General features: G+C 51.5%; 9 protein-coding genes across 9 annotated transcripts; 6 read left to right on the plus strand and 3 right to left on the minus strand.

Annotated features, from left to right (window-relative positions):
* Positions 1 to 630: 630 nt before the first annotated feature.
* N7515_009423 (uncharacterized protein) lies at positions 631 to 6101 on the plus strand (the record flags this gene model as incomplete). The annotated part of the gene is made up of 4 exons (XM_056670167.1): positions 631 to 787; positions 904 to 1230; positions 1296 to 1480; positions 1542 to 6101. 4 exons carry the CDS (start codon positions 631 to 633, stop codon positions 6099 to 6101), a joined length of 5229 nt encoding a protein of 1742 aa, XP_056517966.1.
* A 2448-nt stretch (positions 6102 to 8549) lies between these two features.
* N7515_009424 (GDP-Man:Man(1)GlcNAc(2)-PP-dolichol alpha-1,3-mannosyltransferase) lies at positions 8550 to 10064 on the plus strand (the record flags this gene model as incomplete). Its single annotated transcript, XM_056670168.1, has 3 exons — positions 8550 to 8983; positions 9135 to 9388; positions 9451 to 10064. 3 exons carry the CDS (start codon positions 8550 to 8552, stop codon positions 10062 to 10064), a joined length of 1302 nt encoding a protein of 433 aa, XP_056517967.1.
* A 235-nt stretch (positions 10065 to 10299) lies between these two features.
* Positions 10300 to 12390, plus strand: N7515_009425 (uncharacterized protein; the record flags this gene model as incomplete). The annotated part of the gene is made up of 2 exons (XM_056670169.1): positions 10300 to 12186; positions 12280 to 12390. The coding sequence occupies 2 exons, from the start codon at positions 10300 to 10302 to the stop codon at positions 12388 to 12390; spliced, it is 1998 nt and encodes a 665-aa protein (XP_056517968.1).
* Positions 12391 to 12784: 394 nt separating this feature from the next.
* Positions 12785 to 14801, minus strand: N7515_009426 (Major facilitator superfamily domain general substrate transporter; the record flags this gene model as incomplete). Its single annotated transcript, XM_056670170.1, has 3 exons — positions 12785 to 13317; positions 13552 to 14414; positions 14533 to 14801. The coding sequence occupies 3 exons, from the start codon at positions 14799 to 14801 to the stop codon at positions 12785 to 12787; spliced, it is 1665 nt and encodes a 554-aa protein (XP_056517969.1).
* Positions 14802 to 15755: 954 nt separating this feature from the next.
* N7515_009427 (inositol polyphosphate kinase KCS1) lies at positions 15756 to 19738 on the minus strand (the record flags this gene model as incomplete). Its single annotated transcript, XM_056670171.1, has 2 exons — positions 15756 to 17658; positions 17724 to 19738. 2 exons carry the CDS (start codon positions 19736 to 19738, stop codon positions 15756 to 15758), a joined length of 3918 nt encoding a protein of 1305 aa, XP_056517970.1.
* A 2677-nt stretch (positions 19739 to 22415) lies between these two features.
* On the plus strand, positions 22416 to 23057 carry N7515_009428 (uncharacterized protein; the record flags this gene model as incomplete). Its single annotated transcript, XM_056670172.1, has 1 exon — positions 22416 to 23057. One exon carries the CDS (start codon positions 22416 to 22418, stop codon positions 23055 to 23057), a length of 642 nt encoding a protein of 213 aa, XP_056517971.1.
* A 238-nt stretch (positions 23058 to 23295) lies between these two features.
* On the plus strand, positions 23296 to 24846 carry N7515_009429 (uncharacterized protein; the record flags this gene model as incomplete). Its single annotated transcript, XM_056670173.1, has 4 exons — positions 23296 to 23412; positions 23463 to 23621; positions 23662 to 23943; positions 24322 to 24846. 4 exons carry the CDS (start codon positions 23296 to 23298, stop codon positions 24844 to 24846), a joined length of 1083 nt encoding a protein of 360 aa, XP_056517972.1.
* Positions 24847 to 25637: 791 nt separating this feature from the next.
* N7515_009430 (uncharacterized protein) lies at positions 25638 to 26515 on the plus strand (the record flags this gene model as incomplete). Its single annotated transcript, XM_056670174.1, has 2 exons — positions 25638 to 26088; positions 26169 to 26515. 2 exons carry the CDS (start codon positions 25638 to 25640, stop codon positions 26513 to 26515), a joined length of 798 nt encoding a protein of 265 aa, XP_056517973.1.
* Positions 26516 to 26800: 285 nt separating this feature from the next.
* N7515_009431 (uncharacterized protein) lies at positions 26801 to 27393 on the minus strand (the record flags this gene model as incomplete). The annotated part of the gene is made up of 3 exons (XM_056670175.1): positions 26801 to 26894; positions 26952 to 27239; positions 27293 to 27393. The coding sequence occupies 3 exons, from the start codon at positions 27391 to 27393 to the stop codon at positions 26801 to 26803; spliced, it is 483 nt and encodes a 160-aa protein (XP_056517974.1).
* Positions 27394 to 27677: the final 284 nt, after the last annotated feature.

Below are 27677 nucleotides of genomic sequence, written 5' to 3' on the forward strand. Positions count from 1 at the left end.
CCCGAAGATGAACCGCGAGACGGATGTCCATGTACGATGTAAGGCCGAACGCTAGTGAACCATGTGTCCGGAGTATTTATGAAAGGGGGACATTCTTCAGCATCCCCATACGTATGGGAGAAATAAAGAAGAAAGAAAAAGAAAACCAGATTCCTACTCCGGACCTAACTAGATTATACTTCGTGGGAGATATGGTGAACCCTGGTAGACAGCGTGGGGAAAAATGTCAAAGTTGACGCCAAAGTCGATGCCCCTGAAAATAAAGGAAGAATTAATCTTAAGACGCTAAACTATTCTTGGCCAGTGCACGGTGTCAATTTCTCCAGACCTGCGTCTTTCTGATGATTTATTTTACCTCCCTACTTTTCCCCTGCACAAGTTGTTCCAGATCTGGGGAGTCACCAAAAGGTACGAATGTTTGTGTTATGTTGACATTTCAACGTGTTAACGTGTTCAACACAAGAAAATCATCCAAAAAAAAAGAATTAAGGGGCACTGACACTTTACTCTCCACATTCCAGACATCTCCTATTCCTATTCTGCGCCTCATGATTACGCCTGCTATTGATTAGCATCGTTTCAATTTCTTCTATTTTATTTCCACCTGGTGTGGTCTCTTGGGGAGAAGAGATGACCATGTCACCGCCGGCTTCGCCAACGGGCACGCCCGCGCGACCCATGAGCGGGATAATGCGCACTCCGCGTAGTACCAGTCGCCTAAGCATGAGCAGCAGACAAGGTGGAAGTCGTGCATCGGACGAGGATGGCAAGACTGCAGTCAAAGTCGGTATGTGGATTCTTATCCTGTCCCCTCTAATTATCTCCCAGGATTTCACATGGATTACCCGGTACCTGCAACAAAGCAGCCGGCAACCAGCGAGTTTACAACTGACCGTCGTGCAGCTGTCCGTGTACGACCACCACTGAAACCGACCGACCCGGGCTACGAATTGATCCCCCAGCGATTCCAGCGATCCATGGTTCATGTCACCGCGCCAACCAGTCTTACTGTCGATACATCCCCCACGGGCCAAAAGTTATTCGTATTCGATCGTGTTTTCCCCGAGACGACCGAGCAGGAGGGGGTGTGGGAATATGTCAGTGAAAGTGTCAACTCGTTTCTGCAGGGCTACAATGTGTCGATTATGGCGTATGGCCAGTCCGGGGCGGGAAAGTCTTTCACCATGGGTACCTCGGGCCCAAATGAGCAGGAGAAAGTGCAGGACATGGGTGAGTTTGAAAGATGCTGATGGACCATGCTACTTCGGAACTAACTGTGGGGATGTGCGATTTAGGTATCATCTCCCGTGCTGCGCAGGCTTTGTTCGATAAATTAGACGGTCCCTCAAAACACATGCGAAATGGTTCGACCACTGGGCTTCGAACACCTCAACGATATTCAATGAGTTCCGCCTCAAGCTTTGGAAAGCTGAACCAGGAGAAAGAGAAGACTTGGCAGTTGAAGGCTACCTATGTGGAGGTGCGCTTTTCATCTCTCAACCCGATTTGCTGGTGTTTCATTTTTCTGACCCGTCCTACAGATCTATAACGAACAATTGAGAGATTTACTGCTACCCGAGTCGACTGCTGCAACGGATCGCAACGTCGTGTCTATCCGCGAGGATCCCAGGGGCCGCATTATTTTGACCGGACTGCACCAAGTTAACATAAACTCCTTTGAGGATCTCATCGGCGCCCTGAACTTTGGCTCTGCCATCCGACAAACAGATTCTACGGCCATCAACGCCAAGTCATCTCGGTCGCATGCCGTTTTCAGCTTAAACCTCGTCCAGCGCAAAGCTGCGCCAAATCAAGCGCCCTCGACCCCGATGAGGGAGAAGCGCATGTCGATGCCGGTGGACTCGTTCAACGCCGGAGAAACCGTCACGGTTGACAGCAAGCTGCACTTCGTCGATCTGGCGGGTAGCGAGCGATTGAAGAACACAGGCGCCTCTGGAGAACGCGCCAGGGAGGGTATCTCGATCAATGCGGGTTTGGCCGCGCTCGGCAAAGTCATCTCGCAACTCTCCTCACGCCAACAGGGCTCTCACGTCTCCTACCGAGACTCCAAGCTTACCCGACTCCTCCAGGACTCCCTTGGCGGAAACGCGTATACATACATGATTGCCTGTGTGACTCCCGCCGAGTTCCACCTGAGCGAAACTTTGAATACGATCTCGTATGCCCAGCGGGCCAGAGCAATTCAGAGCAAACCCCGCATCCAGCAAATCGCAGATGACGGCGACAAGCAGGCTGTGATTGACCGGCTCAAGGCCGAGGTGTCATTCCTGCGCCAACAGATTCGCAACAGTGAAGGCAACGAACGACGTGAAGAACGATCCACTGAGCGAAGTGAACGCAAGAACGAACGTGAAAAGCACCTGCAGAACCAGCTATTAGATATCCAAGAAAGCTATAACTCTCTCAGCCAGCGTCATGCCAAGCTTATCTCGAATATGGCCAATGATTCCGATGGGCCTGCCACCAATGGCGAAGCGGACCAGGTTACCTCCGAGATTGGGCAGGAGTCCGTGGAGAGAATGCAGCGGTCCAAGTCCTTCGCCGAGTCCGTTGAGCAGATGGTTCTGGAGTACGAGAAAACTATCCAGACATTGGAGTCTTCCCTTTCTGACACGCGGGCCTCGCTGTCCGCCACTGAGAGTGATCTGCTCGAACGCGAAACCAAATTTGCTTATGTGGAGACGACCAAAGAACAGCTCCAGGCCCGTGTACAAAAGTTGCTCGACCGGGAGGCCAACACTGATACCTACCTGCGCGAACTGGAATCTAAACTTGACGGGCAGACTACGGGCGAGGAAAAGCATGCTGCCATTGTGGCTGAGCTACGCAAGGAGTTGAGCCGAGCCCGTGATAGCGAAGCCAGCTGCGAGGAGTATATTTCTACGCTTGAAGAACGTCTCGCGGAGGGTGAGCAGGACATGGAGCTTATGCAGCGCGAGGTGATGCGTTTGGAACACGTCATTGAGCGCCAGCGAGGTCTCGGACAGCTCGACCATCTGCTCAATGAGCTTGATGGGCGCGAAGGTGCCAACGGCATTGACCGCGCCCACTATAACAAGACCAGGGGTATGTCGATCTCGCATAGACACACGCCATCCCTGGATGTTCTCAGCGAAGCAGTTGAGACAGCCATTCCGGAATCGGATGAGGATCTCATCGACCCTATCATGGAGGACGAGCACGAGTCCGCGGAGCAATCCGAGCACGAGTCGGGTGAGGACCTAAAGGTTTTGGAGACGGCGACCAGCAGGCTAGAGGCACGTCGCTCCGAGGCGCTGCGTGAGGAGCCCACCTCAAGCCCTGCTCAGTCCAAGTTCGTCGCCGATAAGCTCGAGACTGTCACCCAGGAGCTATTCGACCTGCGTATGCAGCACGAAAACACCATCGGTGACTTCGAGGTTCTCGAATCCAAGTACGAGGAGGCTCTCAAGGCTCTTGCTGAGCTTCGCCAAGACAAGATTGACGAAGCGCGCCACTCGGCAAACGATGCTCAAAACGAGGTCACGCCGCGTCCGGTGTCTTTTTTAGAAAATGGAGGCACTCCGACTACGAAGTCTGGAGCACAACACTCATTCTCGCAATCACTCTCTTCGGAATTATCCTCGGCCGGGGAGCCATCCACTTTGCGCGAATCCTCTGAGTACGGATCAAAGGCTATGTCATCCGCACCCTCAACCCCGCAGGTGATGTCTGCAGGCCCAGTGGACCCCGAAGAGTCGGAGAATATGCGCAAAATGCTCGCCGAGCACCAGGAGAGTGCTGAGTTAATGGCCCAGAAGTATACGGAGTTGCAAACCGAGCACGAAGAGATTCTCGTACTGGTCGAGAAGCTCAAGGCCGAGGCCCAGCGCCAGAAGTCGAGCTCACCCCCTACGACTCCCGGCTTCAAGATGATCCGACGCATGACTAGCCAGAACCTTCTGTCAGGAGTTGATCGTGCTACCCGCGCCCTTACCGGCCTCCGACTCCTTGCATCCGAGGAGTTCGCTGATAAGCCGGACGCTATGCACAACTTTGACTACCATCTGGATCAAACCATGCACGAATTGCAAAGCCGTATGGAGCGTCTCCAATCCCTCGAAGCTGAGAACCAGAGTGTCAAGAAAGAGATGGAGATGAAAGCGACCATCATCTCTGGCCTGACGAGAGAACGGTCCAGTTTGCAGGGTGTTTCGCCTGTAGACATGGCTCTGGTGTCACAATTGCGCGATCAGGTTATTTCCCAGGAGAGGCAGATCAACGACCTTCATGCGGCCTATGAAAGCCGCCAAAAGGAGCTGTTGGCCGAGATTGAGACCTTGAAGGGTCTGTTGAAGTCCCAGGAAAGCGCCACTCGGGCAATGGATGCCGGTGCCGAAGAGCAGGACAAGAAGATTGGTGCTCTCCAGGGTGAGCTTAACGAGTGGCAGGGTAAGCACCAGAGTGCTCTGCAGTCCTTGCAGGCTTCCGAGTCACAGCTCACTACCACCCTCGCGGAGCTGGAGAGTGCTTTGGCTACGGTTGAGGCTATGCGGTCTGAGCGTGCTGCTACTGGAGATGACTCTACTGAGAAAGAAGTAACCGCTCGTGAACTTGAGGGTGACCGTGTCGAGCAGAAGGATCTTGTGGATAGCCTGAAGAAGGACATCGAAGAGCATAGGTCTACTATCGCTGCTCAGCTTGCCACAATCGCTGCTCTAGAGAAGTCTCACTCCGATGCCCAGGATCAACTGGCTACTCAGACCACCACCGAGGAAGCCACCAATGCCGGCGCTGTTGACTTGGGTCTTTCCTCCCGGATGGCTGAGCTTGAGCAGGAAATCTCCACCCACAAATCGGCTGTTGATTCTCACCAGACTGGGTTGCAAACGCTCCAGGAGTCCCACCTTCGTGAATTGGCCGAGTTAGAGGAGCGTACTAAGGCCGCTGCCCAGGCCGAGCATGATGCTCGCCTCGTCGAGAAGGAGGCCGAACATGAGAAATCCATGGCTGCTTTGCAGAAGGAGATTGCGGAGTCTCGCGACGAGTTGGTTAAGCTGCTCAAGGCCGTGTCGACGCTTCTCAACTCCGAGGTGTCCGCCGAGAGCCTGCCGGATCAGATCCAGGATGTCCTTGCTCAGAAGCAGCACTTCTCTGACAAATATGCTGAGCTCATGACCACCAATGAGGATCTCCGTCAGCAGCTGGAGGCTAACAGGGACTCTGAGAGCCGTTTCGACGAACTCACCAAGAAGCACGACATCCAGGACGCCAAGGTTAATGAGCTGGCTCTCTTGGTGGCTACACTGGAGGACACTCTTCGCCAGAAGGACGAACAAGTTAAGAAGAAGGAAGCGCTTGTTGAGGAAATTACCCTTGAAAAGCAGAAGAGCGTGCGTCTCGTGGAAGAGCTTGAGGAACAGATAACCAACAGCTTCGACCAACACCACAACCGTCTGTCTGTCATTCAGCAGGAGCGTGATCAAGCTTTGGAAGAAGCCAAGGCGAAGATCGTGGTTTACGAAAGCGACATCCAGACTTACCAACTGCGGATCGAGCAGCTTGAGCTCCAAATCAAGAATAGCGGAAATGCCGATGGCTCCCACGACCGCAGCAGCTCCCTCACATCCAACCTCCGCAAGAGCTCTTCCGCCGCATCTCTCCCTTCGCCTCCACCGGCAATCCCTCTTCCTCCCCTCCCCACCATCGCCTCACACTCAAACGGCTCCTCCAGCGTGTCCCCGCCCAGCTCTCGCCACGCCAGCAAAGAGCTATCCAGCGTGCAGATGGTCGAAGACCAAGAAGCCCGAATTCGAACTATCGAGAAACACCTATACGCCGAGAAACAGCTGACCGCGACCCTGGAAGAGGCGCTTAGCGATCTCGAGGCCCAGAGCAACAAGCTCAAGAGCGAATGCGAAGCCTGGAAGAAAAAGTCCTGGGGATTCGAGGACGAACTCGCGTCCCTCCGCAAGGAGCGCAGCTCTGCTCGTCTGTCCCTACAAGCCGTCGAAGAAGAGCGCAGTGCTCGCCGCGAAGCCGAGGCCGCGCGCGCCCAGCTCGAAGAACGCATGGCGGCTCTGAACAAGAAGAAGAAGAAGAGCACCCTCAACTGCTTCTAGGCATTTCTGACTTGACCTTGCTTGAGCGCTCATCAAAAGCGATCGTTGCATTCTCACTTCTTTTGCTGTACACTTTTTCCTTCTCTGTGACTTCTTCTATTATTATTTTATTTTTATCTTTCTCTTTCGTTCGTCTCTTGTTCCATACCCCCTTTTTTCTTCGGATTCCCCATTTTCCCTGCCGCTTTCCTTGTATTATGAGCTTTTACGTTTGTCACTTTCCACTGCCGTCAATACCTTGTGCCATAGCCCAAATTTCCCCCCATTTTTACCCCGTCTGTCACATATTCTTGATCTATCGCACTCATGAAACAAGCCCTCATGACTGTAGATGTCTATTATTATCCATTGCTGATTTTCGATTTTCCTCACTGTAAATTCTTCAATGCTGTACAGACCTTTGCGCGCAATCGACGGGGATCAATTCGGCGTTCGTCTTCTTCTTCCAGTCTAAGTTCCATCCGGAGCTTTCGCTCGTTAATAGAGTTGCAGGTTTCGTACAAATGGTACTGCTCTTCTACTCGTTGTGGACCTTGTGGATCGTCGGGATTAGCTACTATCACACTCCCTTGGGGCGGTAGTGGACAAAATCCAATTAGTCTGTTTCCAACTGGAATATGAGGACGAGTGGGCTTGGTGCCGATAATGACAGCTTTTGAGGCCAGAAACGGCTGTCTTTCCACCTCACCGAGCATATGCGAGATAAAAGAGCAGCAGAGTGTACCTCATATAGGAATGATTCCTTCGGAATCCCTCAGAATCCCGCAGCTATCAAAGCATGTCTCGTGACCGGACCAGCATAAATCGCAATTTTGCCCTGGTCGTCCAACATATACTCGAAGACGTCACACCCCCCTGTGGCGCATCGATAGAATATTGACCGCGGGGGACCAGCTCTTCCGCCCCCTGGACCCTGACCTGATATGCCACGTCTGCTGAACTGCATTCCGCCGCCACAAGCGCATGTGGGATTTTCCGCCAATATACCTCGCATATCCCCGAAGCAGGAGAATTCTCCGCATCCTGGGCAGTGGTAGTATGGACGATGACCGTTGCCATTCTCGTTCGTTGGAAGTACGTAACTTAAACGGTACTTCTATCACAGTAGCGGCAGGGAGGTTGTCCTTGAATGGCAAAATGAGGCTGCTCAGGATCGGCAACGTTCAAGGCTTGGCCGTTCATCTTCGGTAATACAGCGACTGTACAACGCTTGGGGGGTAGAAGAAGAGTTGACTTGCAGAATAGAAGCTTGCTAGTCAATGGAAGAGGTCCAGAAGTGTCGTGTTGTTTCAGGACTGATTGTTGGGGGGCCGGAAAAGATTGAGGTTTTTATACTTCAATACGGGCATGAGAGGTACCTAGAGATGGGGCGAAAAAGCAGCAATGCAAAGCTACCCGGGCAAAGGCGGGGTACCCTGCGTGGATAGGACTGCGTAGCATGGGTGTATCCAGCTGGGAGTGGTGTATCTTGCTGGTAACCACCTCACCAGTGGTGGTCGGATAATCACGGCCCTTGTAACATGCATTAGCTGGCACAAACAAATCAGGTTTGAGGCTGGTAACAAATAGACGGTGCAGTTGATAGCAAACACCATGGGCCTAAAACACATCTTTCCTTACAGCATTTAGTTATTCTGATAGCCTTCTGGACTATGACTGGTGAGCGAGGACAAGGGTCTGTTGCATTTGGCAAATCGCTGGGATGTTACGCGGGGTTCAATCCCCCGAATCTGATTTCTGCGCCCTAAAGGCTCTTTCGAGCATCGATATGGACAAGATCTCGGCGAACTCGTGGTTCCTCAACCGACACGGACTGTTTTAAGCATATGAGTACGATGCCGACGGCGAGGCAAGCCAGATCAATGCAGCTTTCGCTTCAGAACTTTGCCAAATTCCTCAAATTCCACAGTTTAGAGAAACGCATCTCAGTTATCACGAACCCTGCAGACAGAGAAGACTTCATTAATACACTTCAAATATGCATAGTCTGAAACTCACGCATCAAGGTCCCATCCAGATACTGAGCTACTACCTTGTCTGAGCAACATGGCGCAAGATGAACTGGTGACATGAATTCTGGGGGGCTTTTGGCAGTGGCTCGAAGAACTGAGCCACGACGAGCTTCTGGTAATCAATCGTCCATTGTGAAAGCCTGCCCTCTCTAGACATGGACATTATCCATTCTGCCTGGAGCCCGAGTTTGCTGTAGTCGCGGCTAATGTTGTTCTCATTCAGGAAAAAGATGACACAATATTATGGTCAGTTCGAAACCTGCTAGGCTGCTGCAATTTAGCTGGTACCTAGGATTCACGAGTCATCTAATCGGATAAGTGAAATATTTTGCGACATTGATACTCCAATCACATGATGCGTGTACCCCATACCCCACGTGTCTTTAAGCTTGTCGCAACGGCAGCTCCAAGCTCCAAGCTCTCGAAATAACTCACCATGGGCCTTCAGCGCTCTAATGTGACAATTATCCACCCGGATCTAGGCATTGGAGGAGCCGAGCGGCTTATCATCGATGTTGCATTGGCCCTTCAGAACCGAGGCCATCGCGTAACGATCTACACCTCCCACCGCGATAAGACGCACTGTTTCGACGAGGCGCGCGATGGCACGCTGGACGTCCGCGTGCGCGGCAACACCATCTTCCCCGCCCATATCTGCGGCCGACTTCATATCCTCATGGCTGCCCTGCGTCAACTACACCTGACCGTTTCGCTACTGGGCGAGCTTGGCACGAGGGGAAGCTCGGAGACCACCACCACCACCGACGACGAAGTTCGAGACGATATTTTCATCGTGGACCAGTTACCGGCCTGCGTGCCCTTTTTGAAGTCATTTGGCCGTCCGCGAAAGTCCCGACGCCAGCGCATATTGTTTTACTGTCATTTCCCGGATCAATTGCTCGCCCGTCGAGATGAGGGGGGGCTCCCTCCTCCGCTTGGCAAAGGGGTTATACCGGTTTCCGTTTGATTGGTTTGAAGGCTGGGCGATGAGCGCGTCGGATCGGGTCGTTGCGAACTCTAGGTTCTCTCGCCGGGTGGTGCGTGACGTCTTTGGCTCGGACCGATTGGGTGACGTGGAAGTGGTCTACCCGTGTGTCGATATGGATGCCGGACCTGCAATTCCCGAAAAGGCGGAGGAGGATCCTCTTTGGGGTGGGAAGAAGATCCTACTCAGCATCAATCGCTTCGAACGGAAGAAGGATATGGCGCTGGCGATTCGTGCTTTTAATGGACTTGGTGCGGAGAAGAGGAAAGGGACGCGACTGGTGATTGCTGGTAAGAAACTCTTGCGCAGGATTGGTCTTGAATAACATGCTAATGTAGCGTTTTATTTACAGGCGGTTACGACAATCGTGTCCAGGAGAATGTGCAATATCACCAGGAGCTGGATGAGCTTGCGACGAGTCTCGGGCTGAAGACAGCGACCTCCAAGACAGTATTATCCGCGCTTTCAATTCCCGACGATATCGACGTCCTATTCCTCCTTTCTGTTCCTACTGCATTCAAGGATACCCTGTTGGCGCAATCGAAACTCCTTCTTTATACCCCGATCAACGAGCACTTTGGCATTGTGCCCGTGGAAGCAATGCGTGCTGGTCTCCCGGTACTAGCATCAAATACCGGCGGCCCACTGGAGACAATTGTTGAGGGCGAAACGGGCTGGCTCCGGGACGCTCACGCAGATGAAGAGTGGACTGCTGTGGTGGACAAGGCACTTTACGGATTGACCGAGGAAGACGAGAAACGCATGGCTCTTGCTGGCAAAAAAAGGGCGCAGCAAGAGTTCTCGCTTACTGCCATGGGGGATAGGCTAGAAGAAGAGATATCCACTATGCTCGACGCCGAGGGAAGGCCATTCAACGGGTGGCAACAGGTCTTTGCCATTCTCGCTCTAATTGGGGCTGTTCTTGCAATGATGGCTGCAATTTTGCTTCGAGCGATAGCTTCTTGATACCATTCTGTATTATATTTACCTTCATACCTGTGCTTTTAGCTTCTGCAGATTCCTACTCCTATCTTCCGTACATTGCTCACTCACAGCCGCGGCCCGCTGGCGATGGCGGTCACATGATCCCGTGCGTTGTCCGCAGCGACGCCGCGTCTTGCGCATCGCGTTCCTCTCTATCAGCCCACCTTTCACTTTTATTCTTAACCACCCTGCCCTGGTGGCATTGGGCTTGCCCAGAATGCCTGAAGTCATAGATCTCCTCTCATCGGACGACCCCCCTGTTTCAGCCGATCGCCAGCTACCGGAATCGCAAAAGCCGGCCGAACTTCCATCGCGACGTCCGTTGCCTCAGCTCAATCCGATCTCGTCAGATTCGGTCGATGCGTCCCTCTTCGACTATGACGATATCTTCGATAAGCCAGCCAAGAAGCGGAGAGTGAGCGATCAAGGCACTTCTTCTTTGCGACATGTCACCACAACAAACGCAGCCCGCGCGCCAGCTCCAGAGACAGAGCCTTGGTTCTCTATATCTGATGATGATCTTGACTTGCCGCCCTTGGGCGCCGCAGCGCAGAAGAAAACAGCACAGTCACGTATTGAAGATTCCGACCCGATCATTCCTACTTCTTCGGCTCCAGCTCCCCCGCCGAGGCCCCTGCCGCGGAGGTCAAACCTCCTAGATTCGGATATCATAGCGCTTGACGATGATGATGATGAATTTACGGACCTTACGAAACCCCAGTCATCAAGCCTCCGCATTCACAGCGAAATTGAAGAATTCAGCGACCCACTCGGCCTGCCGGAATTCTCTGAGCTACTAAACCCCTCGCGAAACACAAATGCCTCAAAACCCATCTTCTCTGAGTCGACGGCTCGGCTCTTAGCTCGCATTGGCAATGACGACACATCCAGCACAAAACGCGCAGGCGCAAAAACGAAAGCTGGTACTCGGAAAGGCGCCAGTGGGGAAACCACGACTGCGGAGGTCCTCTCCGATGACGACATCGATGAACCAGCAGCACCGCGGAAAGCAGCTAAGAAGACGGGCAAACTCACGTCCGCGGAGAAAGAAGCAAAAGCTAAAGCACGCGAAGAGGCAAAGCTGCAGAAAGAACGAGATCGCCAACTGGAAAAAGAGCGCAAGCTGAAGCTCAAAGAGGAACAGGCGAAAGAGAAACAACGAGTCGCCGAAATCGCGAGCGTCAACAAGCTCAAGGTGAACAAGAAAGACTCCACACCAGAAATGATCGTCGATCTGGCCAACTCTTTCATGGACAGCAGCATCGGCACCCAAACCGTCGAGTTCATGAAACGCCTCGAGGTCCAACATACATTCTTCACAAGCCCAATTCCCAACGTCGTCAAATGGCGCCGCAAAATGAACGCCAGATACAACCAGACCCTGCGCTACTGGGAACCATGTCCCTTCTTCATCCAAAACGAAAACCACGTGCTATGTCTCGTCCCTGCACAAGACTTCGTAAATATGGTGGTAACAAATCCATCCTCAGACTCAGACGCAAACTCAGAACCACCCGAAAGCCTCGAAACCCACGTCCGCCGTCTCAAAACCGCCTACCCAGACTGCAAGGCCATCTACCTAATCGAAGGCCTAACGCCCTTCATGCGCAAAAACGCAAACGCCCGCAACAGAGCCTTCCAAGCCGAAGTCCTCCGCCAAATGGCCGAACCCACGGCCGCAGAAGAACCAACATCGACCGCCCGTGGCCGTCCCAGAAAACAGAAGAAACCCGACGCAGCGCCCCTAGTCGACGACGAGACCGTCGAAGACGCACTACTCCAATTACAAGTTACGCACTCGTGTCTCATCCACCATACGAATACTCCATCCGAGTCCGCGGAGTGGATCAAGAATTTCACGGAGCATATCTCGACTGTGCCATACCGCCTGGAACGACAGGAAGCGCATAATGCGGCGTTTTGTATGGAGACGGGACAGGTGAAGACTGGTGCTGATAAGCAGGATACCTTTGTCAAGATGATTCAGCAGGTTACTCGTGTTACGGCGCCGATGGCTTATGGAATTGCAGGACAGTATCCTTGTGTCACGGATTTGACGCGTGCGATGCGTATGCATGGACCTATGTTGTTGGAGGATATTAAGGTGTGTTGTCTTTCTTTCTTTCTTTCTTTCTTTCTTTGCTTTTGAAATTTCAATATTGTACGCGGATTGGGGCCATTTTGCTGACTGCTACAGAAATCCGCAAATAAGAACGGGTCCCTGACCAATGCACGTATTGGGCCTGCTGCTAGTAAGCGGCTGTACAAAGTGTTTACTGGGCTTGATCCCAGCTCGATGGACGTTTAGATTCGTCTTTTGGCCTGGCATTTTTGGTTATTCTTGCCTTCAGGTTTCTTTTGGCTCGAGCTACCCTGGTGGCTCTTTTGGATTGTGGAACCCGCATGCATTTGGCGTGTTGGGTTATCTACTGTGTATATTTTTGGTTATTTGGCTAGTAGAGGCACTACATTGCCTCGTCTATAGTCTACCTGCCATTGTTTCGGTAGTGTAGGTTGGTAGTAGCAGTTCGCCGAGCCACAGGAAACGAGCAATAAGTTGGAACCGTCCAGCTATATCCATGCAAAGCCCCAAAGATGTATGAACCCCAAATCAACGCCAGTAAATGGAAAGAAGACAAAATTAGCTAGCTTATATTCACCCAAATCAAACCTCCACTTGAAAAAAACCATCCATGCTAAATCTAAACAACAACCCCCCTCTTCCTCCACCCCCTCCAAGCAAGCACCCAAGCCAAACAAGCAACCCAAACACTGACCGTACACCCAACAGCCCAAAACCCATAGCACCTCCACCCGTGGCACTGCCCATCCGGCAAGCCATTCCCGCGATCCAAATCCACATCCACAGCGTGCTGATACGCAGCCGAGTAAACGACACCCCAAAGCGCGGCACCCGCAGCAGGCATCATAGCCACAATACCCCAGTTCGTGGCGAAGTTCTCAACGCCCCAGACGACGGAGATGATGATGGGCGCTAGCGAGAAGGCGCCGCCGTAGCCGAAGCCTATTAGGGCTGTTGTTAGGTTGAAGAGGGATGGGTGAGATAGGGGGAGCGGGGAGGCGAGGAGGAGGTAGCCTAGTGATAAGAGGATGGCGGAGGGGATGAGGAAGGTCATGCGGGAGAGGGTGAGGGTTGAGGAGGGCGGCGTCGGGGTTCTGGGGATTGTGGCGAAGAGGTGTGTTGCTGGAGGTGCGAAGTAGTCGGAGAGGGAGCCTGTGAGGAGGCGGGCGATTGTTGAGGTTAGGGCTATTGTTGTGACGTGGGTTGAGGGGGAGCCGGCGGGTGGGGGGTGAGGTTGGGGGGTAGGATTGGGGTGTTAGGGTTGGGATTATTGTGCCCAGCTTGGGTTTAGATGTTAGTTTGTAGTTTGGTGGTTGTTGGGGGATTAGGAATGGGACTTTACGTTGTTGATGTATGACTCGCCGGGGCCGGTGACTAGGAAGAAACCGGCGGCTAGCCACCACATGGTGTGGTCTTGTAGGAAGATACGGGTTTCATAGTTGAGCAGCCAGTTCTTCTTCCGGCGCTCTTCTTCCTCGCGTTCCTTTTCGAGTCTTTGTTGCTCGCGCTCTTCGTCGGATAGCTCGGCTTGTTCCTCGTCGTGAACCCCAGGGAATGTGCCATACTCAACCGCTTGTCTGATTTCATTACGTGGCCGGAAGAAATCACTCTCCTCGAGTAATCCACTGCGCTCCAGCTCTTCGACCGTCTCATCGATGTACTTGTCATCTTCTTCCACGATGCGCAATGCAAAGGTACCGACAACGCCAATGACCAGCAGCAGCACCGCCAAAAACACAAAGTACCTGAAAACGTCGAGGTCACCATGACTTCCATCCTCGAGATGTTCGCAGAACAGGTACATCCCGATCTGGCTCTGCCACATGCCACTGAGGCCGAATGCCGCAATTGGAACAGCAAGCATGATCCCCTTGTGCTTCCCCCTGCCAAAGTTCTTGGCACATGTTGCGACAGCCGCCAGATACATGCAGCTGGTACCCATGCCAATAGCGATAAACGCCACAATCATCACCCAGAATGGCCATCCAGATCCGCCTACATCGACAGGCGGACCGCTCTGATATGCGAATGCAGCGAGGAGATACCCGATTCCGAATACCAGCCCCGAGAACAAGGACAGCGGCGAAGGGCTGTATCGGTCACATAAGTAGCCGAATAAGGGTACGGGGAGGTACATTGCGATCTCCGCAGCGATGGAAACGGCATTGACCTGGAGCTGCGAATAATGAAGTCGGGTAAGGAGTAGATGGCCATATAATGAGAACGCGGTGATACTGCCAGCTCCTAAGCTGTAGAATAGAACAAAAACATAAAAGTCAGCCCTCGGACCTCATTTCATTCGTCCAGAGCATGCGACGGCAATACGCGACAGCAATGTGAGACGGCAATGGGATAAGAATCACTTACCAAGTTATAACCCCCCAGCCAAAGCTAAGTACGCGGATAACTTCCTTCTGCATTCTCAACCTATCTCGCTCTACCAGCTCCTCGACGACTTCACTCAATAGCCCATCATCAGTTCGTAACCCGAGTCCGTCATCAGCGGAGCTCCGCGAATGCCGTGATCCAGGCCTTAACCGGGACGCTTCCGGGGTTCGCTCATTTGTATCATGCCCTGCGTCGACATCTTGGAGTAGTGGGCGGTTTGCGTCGAAGTCACGCTTATCTATCGTCATGGTGCTTGGCTTCTCCGCACCAGTAGTGCTGGGATCTGTAACCGATGCTATGGAGGCTAGAGTGAGATGGAATTATATTGAGAAAAATGGAAGGTGAAGGATAAGTCTGAGATCGCAAGTTCTGGTGATCAGACTGTGAAGCACCCGCCGAGCACGTTTGTTGTTCTCCAAGTCGCGTGCTGGAGCTTGAAAGGGCGGGGATGCGGTGTGCACGTTGACGAGCTTGAGTTGGCGCTACGTCATCGGTGGTCAGCCTCCAAGGGTCGCAATTGATGTGGAGTTATGTATCACTGTCGCACATTAAAGATCACGGATCTATCTCAACTGCAAGCTGTCGTCTCAACCGAGGCAAGTTGAGGGGAAGAGAGGGGAGCGGAGAGAGTTGGAGTCATCTCACGTGACCCATTACATGGACGAGTCTACGAGATGACACTGAGTGAGTCAAGTCAATTTGAGCATGTGATGCTAGTTCACGGACAGAATTATTTGTTTAGATAATGGAAATGCTGGTGATAAACCGTGATATGGTCTTAATGGTCTAGAGTCAGGAAAACACCCATGTACAAATAAAACCATAGAATTAACCATGCTGGAGATGAACCGAAAGAAAAAGGCATTGGAGACATTGGGGGGTATTCAATACAACAAGACAAGAGAACTGAAGTGGGAAACTGAGACACGCCCAAAATCAAGAAGCGTCTATGAAACAGGAAAAACAATTTGGGCAACACCAAACGACTCTAAATGCATCCAGGCGTTGACGGGGATTATAGAAGCACTCATGAGGAAAGGGGATCGTTATTTCGTAGGGTCGTTGCCGATCAGGCCAGGTCAGGCACTGGTGCATGAATGCTGGCATATCATCGTGGGAGTAATGCTCTATCCCCCGAACGCCACGTATCGACAGTGGACTATGACATCGATGATGGAAATAGCAAGGGAAACAAAAGGAAACTAGAAGCTGACTTCACCGGCGTCGCTTTCCATCATGGTTTCATCCCAATATTGGTCAGAAGGTCTTTCACGAGCTGCGGGTTGGGAGCCCAGCGCGATGGCTTCACCTTCACCTCGTTCCACGAACTCTTCGAGACAGACCTCCTTCATGATCCGCTGGAAATACATGCGGAGCGTGCGGAGGCCACGCAGATATCCACGGTCAATATCGTGCGGATTGTGAGGCGGGCATGGTGTATCTGGGGGCATTTTGTCTTCACCAGTGACACAATTGGCGAAGTCCACAATTTTCAACTGAACGTCTATTGTGCGATTTCCATCATCCGTCCGTCCACGTTTGAGTGATGTGCCTTCGCTTTTGGAAGGAATCAGTTCTTGCGGAGGTGACTCGGGTTCTCCATCATACAGGATCAACAGGCTGCTAGCATACAAACGGTATGAATCCAGCTGTCGAATCATGTGCTCAAGTAGAGCCAGTTTTTCCAGGATGACAGGAATCTTCTTGGCAACACTGGCATAGCTGACGCCATCGTAAAGGAATCGAGTGAGTGCATCTTGGAACTCTCGACCGGATTTCAAATCGCGTCCAAAATACTTGTCCTCGAAGATGTACTCTTGCTTCTTGACGTTCCAGGCTTGCATGCCACAGAGCCGCACACCGAGCTGTTGTGAAGTGGTCGACCGACATTTTCGTCGCTGCGACTTCTTCTTTTTCTCATTCGCCTCGATACCATACTGACGAGTACCCATCTTGAGATCTAGCACACAGGGTTTGTTCATACCAGCTGTCAGATCCTCAAGCAGCAAGAAGAACTGCACTCTTTCGTCCTTTCTCATCTGCGCCTCCTTCGGGTTGCTGGGCAAGACAGTATTGACCGGTTCCTTTGGTTGGAAGCGGGATGGATCGGAAAGTCTGCCAGGAGGGAAACCGTCGGTTGCATGGTGATCACTGGTCGAGATACCCTCTGACATTGGCGAAGATGAGGCTTTGGTGATGGAAGAAGTGTTCGAAGGCATCGATGCATCGGTTTCCATGGAGAAAATGTCGTCCTCCTTATCGCCACCATAGCCATCGTCATCGAAGAATACTAGCTCGCCCTGGTTCCGAGAATTCAAGCTACCGCGTCTCTGAAGACCACTTCCGGAATGCCGCCGTCGCGGGTGGGAAACCCGAGAAAGCGAGCTTGCCCGGTTAGTCTCTTCTTCACTTTTGACCTTTTCCAGGCGGTTTTGGTTGGCTTCCAGGGCAGTCGATGCTGACGATGAAAGAGCAGGTCCTTCACCGGGAGACGGCACGATGTCAATCGCTTCTGATTTTAGAGCTGTGATTGAACCAGGGGCTAGCCGTCGACTGCTAGCTGTGTGGTCTTCCGATAGGTTCCCTCGGCGGGGGAGGTTGGCAGGTGAGTCGGAATTGGCCCTCGGTAGATGAACGTGACCCCGAGCATGGCGTCGATGATGATGAATCGCAGGCGGGCTGAATACTTCACGGAGGACTTGCTCCTGTAGTTTAAGATTTACAGTAGTGGCACCCCATATCTTGGCTCGCTTGGCCAGAGCCGATGGGTCGGACTCTGCTGACATCCCCTGAAGACCGTCGACAGATCGTGCGCGGCTCACTGAAGCACACGCCGTCTTCGGTCGCTGCTGGCGGGTGAATAGATCGGCAGGAATGATATGACGATTGTTCTCGAGGATCACTTTGGGTATCACACCTGTGACCTGGGACTGGCTGACAATCCGCTGTGGCTCTTGCGACTCCGCTGGTCCAAGCAGCTGGGCGCTTAACGCCGAAGCTCCATTGGCACGCGTTGCATCTTGAGCTTTTCCATTGGTAAGATCGGCCTGATCCTTTGGACGTTTCGGCGTCTTCGAAAATGTGACATTCAACACTCCGATATATCTTGAACGAAAAGTTAGCATTCGGCAAGCTAAAAATTCTCTTTCTCAGGGGTGGGATTCACATACTTGGGAAGAAACACCAACATTTCCGGGTGTCTCTGTTCAATGCGTTCGTAGAACTCATTCTCTCTGTTGTTGAGCTGCTTGCATACAGCACGTCGCGAAAACCGAAAGACGGTTGTGTGTCCGCCAACCTGGTGTCGGTAAGGTTTCAGTTCCACGGCACCGAGAGGTCGCGGGGGTTGGGATTTGGGGCGAGAGAGATGCCGAGAACGCTGTGTCGGTGTTGCCGTTGGGGTTTCCGCCTCATCGGTCAGATCGGTCTCCTCATTGGCAAAGTGCAGACTTTCATCTGCTGACGGGATATCCACATCGGATTCGTATGTGGAATCCCAGCTGCGTTCAGGGATGGTACTCAGAGGCAAATGCTTTTCTGGCTCATGCTCTCGTGGAGAATGTATATCGCCATAGAGGATCTTACTTTCATTCTTAGATCGAAAGGATATATCCACATGGCTGATTTCCTTTTCGGGGGACTTGCTACGCTCTTGAGGTACTAACATCAAGTCTTGGCCTTTCTCTGAAGCCTTCAACTGAACTGGCCGTACATCATGAGGACCTTCAGGATATTGCTGTAGCGCCTCGACCCCTTCAGGCACCGTGCGCTCATGGGGGAAGTAGACCGCAGAAGAAATCTGTTCATTCTCCTCTTCCTCGGCCCCATATTTCCTGGACCCCTCTTCCTGCTCGAATAAGTCCGAGGGGGAGACTCCCACATGAGACTCCACCTGGAAGTAATCACGGCCGCGCTCTGAGTACTGAGTCGGAATACTTTCCGAGAAAGAGGATCCATGATGACCGCCAGGCGTGAGATGGAAGTTTCGGATCTCTTCAAGGAGATTCCGAGGCAGCGCCGTGGGGCGACGCTTAGATGGCTCATCGTCTTGTACATGCGGCTCAGCTTCAGGTGGAGGTTCAAGAGAGGGACCGTCGCCAAGCGAGGGGAGTGATATGCTTTTACGAAGCGTGTTTCCCTTCTCCGAGCAATGTGGCTCTTGCTCATAGTTCTTGACATGATCCCTGGGCTCATCTTGCAACCGTTTGCGGTCCGGCGATGTGGTATTTTCTTTGAAGAGGCCCAAATAGTGGCTAGACTTACGGCTGCGAACGTTAGAAGCCGGCTCCGCATTGGTCAAATTAGCTTCAATTGAGCTGTCAACTCGGCCACGACGGCCTCTGCTTGAGCTTCGTTCAAGGGCAGCATGGGGTTGGGGGGTTTCTTCCGGAGGACCGTGGGGCAAGAGATTCCCACCGGTCGCGGAAGTATGAGAGGCATCATCTAATGCGGGTGGTAGGAGACTTTGTTCAGGTGAAGTGCCTTGCAAACGACTGGTTTTCGTACCTTTGTCATCCGATGGCACTTTGTACCGCTGAGACCCTAGATGAGCCAGCCCGCCGGCCTCTACTTTCGGGATCGAATCATCAGTCGGCGAGGTCGATGCGCGCAGCAGAGACACGCGGGGGACGTCGGAGGATGGGAAGAGAGTGGAAGAACGCAATGGAGAATGTCTGTGGACGTCAACTTCCATGGGGGAAGGGTCGACGTTAAAACGGTGGGGAGAGACCTTGATGGATGGACTTGGAGATACAGATGCATCCTCAAGGCTAGGAATTAGATTGACCTGGCGCTCATTGCTCTGAGCCCGTGCTGGGGGCAATTGTGGGGTATTTGCACCGCTATCGGAGGGGAGGTAGTGAGTTGCAAAAATGCTATCGCGTTCTGACAGCTGAGGTCTGTAAACAAGATCTGGGTGTGCGGTATTTTCCGGCGGCGTGGTCGCCGTCCTTTTTATGGGTAATCGAGATGGGGGATGAGACCAAGAGTGGGCCGTGGGGGATTCAGCGCGGGATGGCGATGGTACCTCTCTAGGCCCCTGGGACAGATGCTGGCCCTGCTCTAAGTGGTGACGTGGGCTACGTCCATGAATGGAATCCTTGAAGCAATCATGTTGGGCAGGCACAGCAGATGTCACCAGGGGATTTGGCCAAGGATCTTCGGGAACGGACGGCGAATCTGACATGGGGAGGACATTGGTCAAGTACAATGTCCGGATAGTATAGCAGCGCAGACCGGAGTGGTTGGGCCCGTTATCGTGATAGGAGGAGGGGGGAGAAGAGATTGGGCGATGATAGACTAGGACTGGAGACTGGGGTCCAGATAGGCAACAGTTAGATGTCTAATTCTGCGGAATTCAACGACGAGAGAAAGAAAGCGCACGTTTGAAGAAGGAGAGATCTTACAGGTGGATAGAGCTGACCTCAAATCGGTCGGAATGCCGGGATCAAAATTGCAGGAGGGATTTAAAGGAATCAAGAGAACCCAAACGGGGAATTTGGGAGATAGCCCTTTGGAGATCGTCCGTCACCGCCTTGGGTGGATCCAATTTGTTTTTTCTTGTTTTTTTATATAAAAATTCGAAACCTCACAGAATAGTTACAGAGGGGTCTAAATAATCAAGGGAAGGAAAAAGAAGATTTCAAAAGATATCCCTACTGAGCTTTCAAAGTGGGGAAAAAAAGAAGAGAAAGATGTCGTGAAACTTGGAAGATGGTCGAAGATGAAGTCACTGGCAAAAAAGCCCAAGGGCGAGTTTGCCTCTCCCACCAGGTACTCGAAGGTTACTCATTTTCATTCTTCTTCGTTTCAAGTTTGGGCTTGTCTCTTCTACTTCCATTTCACAATATATAAAAAGCAACCAAGTTCCGTGCAACACCTTGTCTGACCGAGATTTCCTTCTACAGTACTACTAGGGAGGACTATCAAGGCACAACGATCAAGATCAGGAACAACCTTGGAAGCGACCTTGGAAGTGTTCCGAATGTCAGCCAACTAATACTTTCGAGATCAACGCGAGCTTAGAGCTAAAATGCTTCAGCTCTGATCTGCTGATGAGATTTGTCGAGTCTGGAAACCTCACGTTGTTCCAATAGGGCCAGGTTCTTCTACATAACTTGCTTGATCTACTAATCACATGCCTTCAATGGGTGGCGTGTTAGCCACTGTGATCGTTCATAGTTAGGTACATGGCTTTACGTAACATATTTTCCTCCACCCGGTGGGGCTTTCCTACTTTAGCTGCCGCTTTTACGAGGGGGATCAGAGTCAGGCTCACTCAGTACTGCGTAAATCTCAGTCCGGGCACCGAGTCAGTAAACAAATACATACATCACGCGATAAAGCCGCGAGGATCGAGGTCCACTCTAATAAGCGCTCAGTCTCACTACTCCCGGACTCCGTAAGCGCTAGGTGATTGTGATTGGGTGCTACTGATCAGTTACTTACTACATGTAACTAGGTCACTACACAGTAGGTACGGAGTACTCCACGCTCCGTAACTACTACAAGGCGTTTAGATGAAGTTAGTTGTCATGCAACCGTGGTCCGTGAGCTACCTACCTACTCAGCTACTAACTTGCTTTACCTTCGTAACTTGAAAAGCTACCGTAAATCCGTAATGATGGAGTTTGTACAGTTGTACAGACTTATACTCCGTGAGGTGCCACTACTTACTACTAAGAGTCTGCTTTTTTTTCCCCGTTTCACACAATTATATCTCGTACTTCCTTTTGTGACGATCGTATGACGGTCAGACTGTTGAGAAGGAGCAAACGATACTCCGTAGATAAGGAGGTCTTCTGCGCGCAGCGCAGCTGTTCGTCTGGGCCTAAGGGAAACAAGTGGCTATAGCAGTATTAGACGATCCGGTGTGGTAAGATCGGTGTTGGGGAAAGGCTTAAGTTGCGGTAGCGCACAGGCGTGAGGCTGGGGTGCTTCTGCGATTGTGGCTGGGACAGCAGGGGTTGTGGGTGCCTGAGTGTCGGTTCTTGTTGCAACTGGGGCTGGGGAGCTTGGTCGACCTTTTGGTCTGCATTTGGTCGATTCGCTGCTTTTGGCTTTGGCTTTCCAAGCGGGCGTTCTGGTTGGACCCGGAGCGTCCGAGTTGGGTGGATGTTGGCGTTGGCTTAGCCGGAGGTGTTACCAGCCAAATCTTTAGACAAAAGAGTGCATTTAGACGAAACAACAACTATGGGAAAAGAAAAGAAACAGAACAAGAAAGAATCCGCAGAAGACCTTTTATCTCTTCCTCCTCAAGTCACAGGTTCTCACAGCTCTCGTATCACCCACACTCACCATGATGGAATGGTTACAGGGCTGACACTAAACCAATCTCGGTTAGGAGATCTACATACTAGTATAGTACATATAACTATGCAAAGCACAGTACTTGATTCTATGGGCATTTGTGTCTGTGAAGAAGCCACAAAAGAGATCATTGACCGTCAGCATGATGGCCTTCTCGGGTGCTAACCAATCAACCGAGGAATGACACTGGAGTAGAGGCCAGTGACACCTTCGGTGCGAATGACCACGAATCTACACAGTACCTATAACTAGGTAAGTCTTTGTCTTTAGCCCTGTAACTAGTTAGTTACTGTAAATTTTCTGTTTGTTAACTTTCCGTTAATCAGCTTTGCTTGTGGCCTACCTACCTTGGAAGGTACCTATCAGGTGGGCGCCTGAGGTGTCAGCGCTAACCGCCTGTGGTAGATAGACCTTCCCTCCTGGGAGACCCCTCATAGATCACACTTAACACCTCCCTTCCCTCCTTTCTTCCTCTCCTACCGACAGAACAATATGTCGACCAGCCCGGAGTCACAACATGGCGTCAAGATCCTGAATACGTCCGCGCACTCCAAATGTCTTTTCCAGCCGACTTTGTCTTGGTCGGCGGCGCAGCCACAATATTTGAAGGCCACAAGAGGTCGACAACCGACGTCGACATCCTGATCCGGTCTCAGACCGTTATCGACTCTCTTAGCTCCGTTGAGGGCTTCGAGGTGATTGGGGGCCGGCTCTCATACCGAGAAGTCATCGTTGATCTGCTCACCACCATTGACGACCGTTTCACCTATCATCAGGTGGACGGGTACGTGCGGCACGTGGAGGGTGTTCGTGTGTTGCAAACCGACTTCGCCCTAGCCATGAAGATCAGGTGCTTCTACCTCCGTTCCGATGATTCAAACGGCCTTGAGAAGCAGCAAACCGACCTATTGGATGCTGTATTCTTGGCCAAGGCAATGAAGAAGGCTGGCCAGACCATCTGGGACAGTTGTGCGACGCTGTTCCAGATCGGCTGCTATCACGCTGTTCTGGTCCGGCTCCAACTGAAGTTCAACGACTTCAAGGTCCTGGTGGACGTGAGCTTTGGGCGACTGGTCATCCCATGGGAGGCGAATACGCCAGAGCAGCAGGAATACTACTCCCTGGTTGCTCCTGAAGGCACCGATCCGTTGACGGTGCCACTGGACGAGGACCTGTTCGAAAACCCTGGCGAATAAGTCCATCTTCTTCCACGCGACTGTGATAAGTTCGGCAGAAACGCCGGATTTTCTTTCCCCGCCTGCTTCAGAGGACCCCTTTCCCCCTTCCTGGCCCATCGGCAGGCCTTCCCTCAATTAGGCGCTCAAGAAGTTCCTCCTGTGACAATCAAGGCTCAGGAGTCAGGAGTCACATGATGGGTGGTGACTTCAACCAATCGCACTCATCTATCATCAACCGCCTTCTCAACTGTCACAGCTGTTTCGGCCGCTTCGCTTAGGACTAGAACTGCCATACCCTCCAGACTGGCCCCAAGCTCGCCCCAAGCTCACCCTAACCTGGGTCGTTGGCAGGATGCCATCATCCTCAAAGACGGTGAGTCCTTCTATGTCTTCTACTCTTTTCGATACTTATAGTCAAGCTAGAAGCTCGGTCGAAAGCTGAATACCTACACACCACTTGAACCGACTGACAAAACCAAGGACTCCCTCCGTGACTTCTTTACGATCCTTCCTCCTGACGGAAAACAGAATCTGGCGGGGGACGTTTTAGGGTGTGCAGACGATGAGAAGCTTCGACAACTAGTCCAAAGCATCCGAACTGGTCTATTGATCCCTATGAAAGCAAAAGGGCGGCAAAACACCAATCGAAATTACCCCATCTCCGCGTTCTGGCGTTGAAGACTCAATCGAGAATCTTAAGAGCCAAAACATCGAGCCTATCAGCGGAAGCTGTCAGTCCCGACTCCGGCACCGCTGCTTAGAAAGAGACGGAAACAAATGTCTTGCAACAGGGCACTACAGTCACAATCACGCCCATCCACAGAACGCAATGACGACCCATCTTGAAGCGGCCCACATAATTCCATTTGCACTTGGATCCTTTCAGGCCAATGACGGCGAGGCAGTGGATAGAAATGCAACGATTTGGGTCAACCTAAGGCGCTACTTTCCAGTTCTCCGCAATATGTCCTTGTGAAGAGCAACAATGGAAGTACATGTGGTGGAATCTCGAGGAGCCAAGGGGAACCAATCGTAATGCGTATCGTAAAAGATAAATGAGTTGATTTTGAGTTGATCAAAGGAGAAGGAAACTCAGCCGGAACGAGACACTATGTGTCTCGCTTGCCAAGCGGGAAAATCTCGACATCCGCTAAGGCAAATCTAGACTAGCGTATATACATGAATGATCCCCAATTCTTGACAGTCCTTTACCTCAGAACGGATCAATTCGGAAAAGAACGTTTTAATGCTGGACTCCCAACTCCACACCGAATTCGGTCAGTTCAGACTCATTTTCGAAGCAACGGGAGTTGCTCACCAGTATCGGATCAAGACCTTTCCAGATACCGCAACAGCGCCGATACGAGATTTACCCAGAAATCGGCTTGTTAAGTTCAAAGTTCACAAAGGAAGTTGGGAACTTCCAGATTCTAATCTGCTCGGAATCCACGCTTGTATTGGCAACTTCCTACATATGAGTGGCCAGGCGGAGATAATCGATAAGGTACTGAAAGACTTTGAAGACTGTGGTGATCTTGCCCCAAGTGGAAGCATCAATATCGGAGACCTTCTTGCAGTAAGCGGCCTCTCACTGCTGCCCTCGAATACCAACAAAACGCGCGATTCCCGGGAGTCTCTAGAGAAGCAACGTCCTCTAGGGAAGCAAGATATAGTGACCGGTCTTTCACTACTGCCCTCAAATATTGACAGAACATCCGATACCCAAAAGAAGCAACGTCCTACAGAGAAGCAAGGACGCCTACGGGCGAAATCCCTTGACACTGAGAACAAATCCCGAGGATACTAGATTGCATAATCGGGGAAGCGGTTATCACGGTCGCCGTTACAGGTTAGGCTTTTCAGCTGTCCTTCCTTTCTGTAACAGTCGCATGGCCTTCAAGAATATACATGGTTAGCTTTAGCTTTCTGTCTGTCTCTTTGTTGTTGAAATCAAATATCACTATACTCTTATGTTAAATTCGTTCAACTTTTTAGGCACACACCACTTTCTTTATTATGTGCTCCTAATAGTCTCCTCGAGCAACGGCTGGTGAGGTTAAAGAAAGCGAAAAATAGCTTCGCTAAGCTCAGCTACTATCACCGAGTGTTGTTTTGACGAGCTCGATGACGGTCCATGACCGGATCATCAACGCCTCTAGAGTACGACTTTCTACTCACGTCTGTTCTGTTGAGAACGGCCTCGCGAGAAGTTTGGGAGACTCTGGACTTAGACTCTGCTGAAAAATGCACCCAGAGCATGGAAGACCTGATGCTCTGCCCTAATCAGTTGAGAATGAATCACGAGAATTTCGGGCGGCGTAAAACCGGAGCATGAAATTTTTACTTTTTTTGCATTGTATTCTTAGCTCTGTTGGCTCCCCTGTCGGCAAGCCGCAATGTAGTATACTATTGTGTATTCACAGATTAGACAATTTGCACAGTTTGACTTGAGACGGGAACTTCGAGACTTGGCCAACGGGTTTCATGTATACCGGTACGCGGACCCATAACCTTAATCGTTTGTCATTTTATCTCTCACAACCTGAACTTCTTCTTCTCTACCATTTCCCATCGCTCTTCAACCTCCTATTTGGCAAAATGGCAGATTTCGAAGCCAAGAAACTCATTAAAAAATCCGCGGACTGGAATCTCTTGCACCTATCTGAATGTCTCGAGGATCGCCATATCAAGCACTGTATCGCTGCCGACGCTGTCCTCACAACTCTCAATCACCCGCTCGTCATTTGTCAACTTTACCTCGCGGTCGCGGATGAGCAACTTGAAGATGCTCTCGCAGTCATGCTTCAACAAGGACTCCAGCAACGCCCAGAACACGACACTTATGTGGAGGAGGACGCGACCATTGCTCCTCTGGGCTGGCCAGGATATACCCTAGAGTGGCCTCACGCATCTGTCCTCGCTGCCGGGGTCTCTCTCGTTCCCTCCAGTTTTTGGCATATGGACCTCTCAGAAGCGAGCCTATCGAAAAGCACATTCCTACATCCCACTACTCGATGCCGATTTCCAACGCGGCTATTTTATCTGGATTGTATGTCCCTAGATGCCTCTTCTACTCCTTTCTATCTTTATTATTGCTATTGTTCCGTGCTAACCCTCTTCTACGTCTAGCTCTGATCAGTGCCGTCGTGAAATCTTCATTGGAATCTGGCCACAACAGGTCTATCGCTCGGTACTTCCGGACGCAGTATCACTATTTAGTCCACTGGCTCCCTTGGCAGTCCCCGGGTATTCTTCTCAAGCTACCGCCATGTGATAAGTTCTTTGTTGACTTATATGGCACACCCCTTCCACCGACAACCCGGGAAAGAGTCTGTTTGAACAGGCAGCAGATTCAACTGGGCGTATTAACTGTGGAAAATGCATGGAAGTCAATGCCGATGAACTTTATCGAGACGATAAAGAAGATCGCAGACAGGAAGCAGAAGATGCGGCGCAAGGCTGCTGAAGTGGGCTAGACAACTTGAATAGATCCTGGACGTCTTATAATTCAGCTCAACCATAGTACTGCCACATACGACCATAGGGTGTGGAAAACAGGGCTTCCCGTCCGCTCAGCCGTACTTAAGCCACACGCCGGTGAGTTAGTAGTTGGGTGGGTGACCACCAGCGAATCCTCACTGTTGTATGTTTTTTTTGCCCTTCAATTTGTAGAGAAATCAGGGGATTACGTCGACTTCGTCGCTATCCTTCTTCCTTGCGGTACAATGATATTGCTTGGAGAAACATTGATAGGAGTTGCATTATTGAAGCCATCTATCCGTGAAATACCCTGTGACGAATGCAAAGACCGCCTTATGCATAATATCAATGACCTGCTCGTTAACCGGCCATGTCCTGCACTCCGTCAGTGCTAATTCCGAAGAAATTAGGTGCATAGTGGAGTCAACTCACCATGGAAGTGCCCCAACACCGGTGATATTCTCCAGTGTCTGGTCAATCAAAAGCCGCACAGAAATAAACATAAAATCAGCGAACGGCCCGCGGACACCATTGGCGCTCATAAGAGCTCTGATGATTGCTGCGGCTGCTCCCTGTCCGTAATGCATGGCCATGTTTAAGCCGAAGCGCTCTGAATCAGGCCGAGTGGGGAGCGACAGCACGCGCTCAAGCGTATGTCCCGGGACATATGAGCTAGGCCTACCGGTGAAGAATTGTTCGATCTTTTCTCCAACCGTCATTCTACCTGAGTTAATTCCTTGTTGCATGGATAGTTAGCGTTGAGGGCAACTTACGCGGCGACACCTAGCAGTCCTGCTCCACAGCCGTAGAGGACACAGCTCCCCACAGTGAATGGCCGAGAGGGCTGTTCAGGGACGGTGGTGCGACGAGACATGCTGTGGTTCTGGGGACCGTGGTTATTGCCTATTGGTATGTATAATGTGCTGAGACTGAGAGTATGATATGGGTAGTTGCGACGGTGAAGTTGAGGACGGAGACTAACATAGGAGAGGTATTAAAGCCATACCGACTGTAGGTAACCTACAATAGGTAGGGCATATCATATGTCATAGCGATGACGTCTACGCAGTAGTTACTGTGTACTGTGATGCAAGTAGGCGCGGTGGTGGAGCCTGAGGATTATGTGCCAAGGGCGTACTCGGTTGTACTCAGTGAGCA

The sequence above is a fragment of the Penicillium bovifimosum genome (genome assembly GCF_028826915.1).
Source record: "Penicillium bovifimosum strain IBT 22155 chromosome Unknown utg000007l_segment0_segment0, whole genome shotgun sequence".
In the NCBI taxonomy this organism is placed as follows: domain Eukaryota; kingdom Fungi; phylum Ascomycota; class Eurotiomycetes; order Eurotiales; family Aspergillaceae; genus Penicillium; species Penicillium bovifimosum.